The sequence below is a fragment of the Salvia hispanica genome, chromosome 1 (assembly GCF_023119035.1).
Source record: "Salvia hispanica cultivar TCC Black 2014 chromosome 1, UniMelb_Shisp_WGS_1.0, whole genome shotgun sequence".
Lineage (NCBI taxonomy): Eukaryota > Viridiplantae > Streptophyta > Magnoliopsida > Lamiales > Lamiaceae > Salvia > Salvia hispanica.
In genome coordinates, this window is record NC_062965.1 from 45,572,918 (window position 1) to 45,576,505 (window position 3,588).

Genomic DNA, 3,588 nt, shown 5'->3' on the forward strand with positions numbered 1-3,588 from the left:
TCATGAAAATGCAATTCAAGCTAAACACCATTTGCAGCTACTATAAAATTACGTGATACTACTATACAACAAGATTAGAGCTAACTATTATGGATTGATATTCGCAAACCTTATATAAGAGGTTGAGTAAGAATTCCTGATCTTGGTTGAAATGGTTTTGGTTGTCACCATCTTTAACTCCAGATCACATACTGAATGCACCTCTTTCGGGATGGTCTCCAGACATGGACAATTGCGGATTTCTAATTTCTCAAGACGAGTGAGTGCACATCTTCCAATTTGTAGATTCCTCAGATTCAACAAATTTTCGATGCACAAGACTTTATGATGTTCAAAACTGAATTCGCAAATACCCGTTTGTTGACCTGTGTAGGCATTATGCAATTGGGATGGGATCTAAGTGAGGTAGCTTCCCAAGTAGTGGCATGGGATCTTCATTAAGACAGCTATTAGCCAACGTCAAGTAAGTTAGCTTGGAAGGGAAACTATTTGGCAACCTATCAAGGTGTCCATCCAATTTGAGTGTTTCGAGATCTTTTACAATACCAAACCCATCCAAACAAGGCATGCTTCTAAAACGGTGGCCTCTTAAGATTAGGTGGCGAAATTTTTTTAAGCCGGGCAGTAACCAAAAGAGATTTCTTACACGTGTGTTTCCATCCAAATCATGTACACCCAATTTCTCCAGCGAAGTCAACATGTTCCACATTAAGAGCTCATTACATATTAGATAATTAAATGAGACCGAGGTTAAGGTCTTCAGCCCCCGTAGCGCATGTATCTTTAAAGGCTTATTGGAAATAACATCACACATGTAGACATGGCGAAGGCTACCCATTTCCCATATAATATCCGGTACTTGCACCATAAAGTTTTGAGTTATGTCAAGAACCTCAAGCTTTTTCAAGCGCCCCACCGATTTTGGGAGCTCTTTTATGTAATTATTTCTCAATCCCAAGTATCTTAGTTCCATCAATGTGCCGATCGCTTCAGGTAAATTCTTCAACCCAAAATCTTCCAAGTCAAGTATCTCAAGTTTTTCAAAGCCTTTCCAATAAGATGGACTAGCATTGAAATAACCACCTCCATGGAAGAAGAGAGAAATAAGATATTTGTCTTGTTTCGTTGGGTAGCTGAAATTGTCTCTGCTACAAATGATCACACGATGGCTTGGATTTCTGTTTAATTGAGTACTTCCAAGGATCTCAAAATCTATTCCCTCCTCTGCTTTTTTAATGGATAATCGGTGTAGCACTGGATTCATGCGATACCATGTGCTCTTGTCGTTGACTTTATCAATAACAGATTCATCAAGTAAACCATATATGTATGAATCACTATCATACAATCCTCCTGCCGCTTCCCAAATCTGCGACAACTTATTTTCCCTCAAAGTTGTATTTTCCTTAAACAAGGCCAGAAACATGAAACACGGCAGCAATCTGGGATCCAATTTCTGATAATATGGTTCCAATAACTCCAATGTTGAACCTAAATCAACGGATGCAAGAAGTTGTTCCTATTCAGTACTCCAAATAGAGGCTTTCTTTTGAGCAAGCTGATTTGCCACCTCTTTAATAGCTAACGGCAGACCACCACATTTTCTCAACATTAGTTTTCCTTGGTACTCTAACTTCTTTGGGAATTTCTGCTCACTCCTCAATTTATTCCTACTGTTTATTGTTTTATAAAACAATTGCCAGCTCATATTAGAATCCAAAGGCTCCAGCTCCATCTTATGAACACCAAATTTGAGTTTTAGAGAGTCATGCATCATGTGACTAGTGAACACCAATTTACTTTCGCCACATCCTTACATGAGAACAAACACAAATGAATAATCAAAAGAATTTTTAACTAGTAGAACTTCATTACTTGATGTAAAATTTTTAAAGATATAAAAAATTCGTTGAACACTAAGTAATGACTAATTTATAAAAAAAAAAAAAAAAAAAAAAAAAAAAAAAAAAAACAAATAGTTTTTAAACCTGTTTAGAGACTTTAGAATTTATAAACAAAATTTCATATTTAGAAAATTTTCCAAATAAATCATTTAACAATAAAATTTATTAATTTGTTTGTCAATTTGCTTCATTTAGAACTAGCGTAATATTCATTTATTTATGCTGAAATCTAAGTTACCGTACCAAGATTAATATCATGAATAGGACATATGATCATCATAAGCATTAACTAGTATATACATACCTTGTGAGTAAATAGCCCACAAAAGAGATTCTAAAAATATTTGTTTGGGCAGGTCGTCAAGAACTATCAAATATGGCAATCCTTGTAGGTGCTGGGGAAGCATATCTAGAAGGCTTTGGTTGTCCATTTCCTCCAATGATGAAGATGTATAAAGACTTGCACCATCTACTCCATGAAGATGCAGAAGTAATTTGATAAATATCTCTTTAAGAGTTAAGACATTAGAAACACATATCCAAGCACGATACTTGAATCGCGCAATGACATCTGCATGGTTGTATATCTCTCTAGCCAGAGTCATCTTTCCAATCCCAGACATGCCTTTGATAACAACCATTGAAGGAAATTGGCTAGTATGAAGAATCAATGTGCGGAGCACCATTTCTATAACTTTTTCCAGACCTACCACCACATGATCTTCATCATCATTTTCTGAGTTGGACTCTGTCTCTGGCCCATCAACTCCCAGTTTTAGCAACCGCATTTTGATCTCTACAACCCAACTTTGGATGTATTCTATCTTATCACTTCTTCCCGTGTTGTTGAAGTCGAGGGCATATTGAGCCATGTAGACCAAATCAGATACCAAAAACCGAAGTCTTCTTCCCTCTCCATATTTCTTATCCCTCACTATATCCACAATCTCTCTCATGTCTTCAATTACTGTTTCCATTTCTTCACTCTCATCTTGTCCGTCATCTTGATATTTTTCCAGATTTTGTATCAGCGATAAAATGACTGCCTCTGCCATGTTTCTGCTTGCTTAATTGAAAAACTGGACTCCTAGCGAAAAAATAACAATGACCAATGTATAAGTTTGATAAATTATTATTACAAAAAAAAATTATTATATTTTGAAATTTAAATTGAAAATCATAATCACGTGAATTTAAAAACCGTTCACTAAATCTAAGAAAACGAAAGGTAACTGCCTTTTCTTGCCGGCGTGTGTGATTCTTTCAAACTGAAAGCGAAGTTCAACAAGACTATAAACCCGCCATACGTAAAGGCTACGTGGCTAAAATTCCGTGCTCAAAACAAAATGTGAGGTCCATTACCTTTTCTTTTTTCTATTTCATTCTTTTTCTTAGTTTAATACTCTTATAATTTTATTCATTACACACTACTATCTAATTCATGTACCAAAATAGAAATGATTCACTTATACTAAGACCGGAGAATGAAATTATCTAAACAAGAAAAACCCAACTCAATTAAAAAATGATCCCCTTCTAAACAATATGTTATCTTATGCTTTGTGTAAGTTGTGACTCAAAATGTAACATAATTATTTCTACGAAAAAATGTTGTTATAATGAAAACTAAAATTGGTATAGACCTCAATCAAATAAAATATTTAAGATCTACCCTAAATAAAAA

At 35.0% G+C, this 3,588-nt stretch overlaps 1 protein-coding gene across 1 annotated transcript; it reads right to left on the reverse strand.

Annotated features, from left to right (window-relative positions):
• Positions 1–376: 376 nt before the first annotated feature.
• Positions 377–2,959, reverse strand: LOC125198260 (probable disease resistance RPP8-like protein 2). The gene is made up of 2 exons (XM_048096647.1): positions 2,209–2,959; positions 377–1,491 (listed from the first exon to the last, which is right to left on the reverse strand). The coding sequence occupies exons 1-2, from the start codon at positions 2,957–2,959 to the stop codon at positions 377–379; spliced, it is 1,866 nt and encodes a 621-aa protein (XP_047952604.1).
• Between the last annotated feature and the right edge of the window lie 629 nt (positions 2,960–3,588).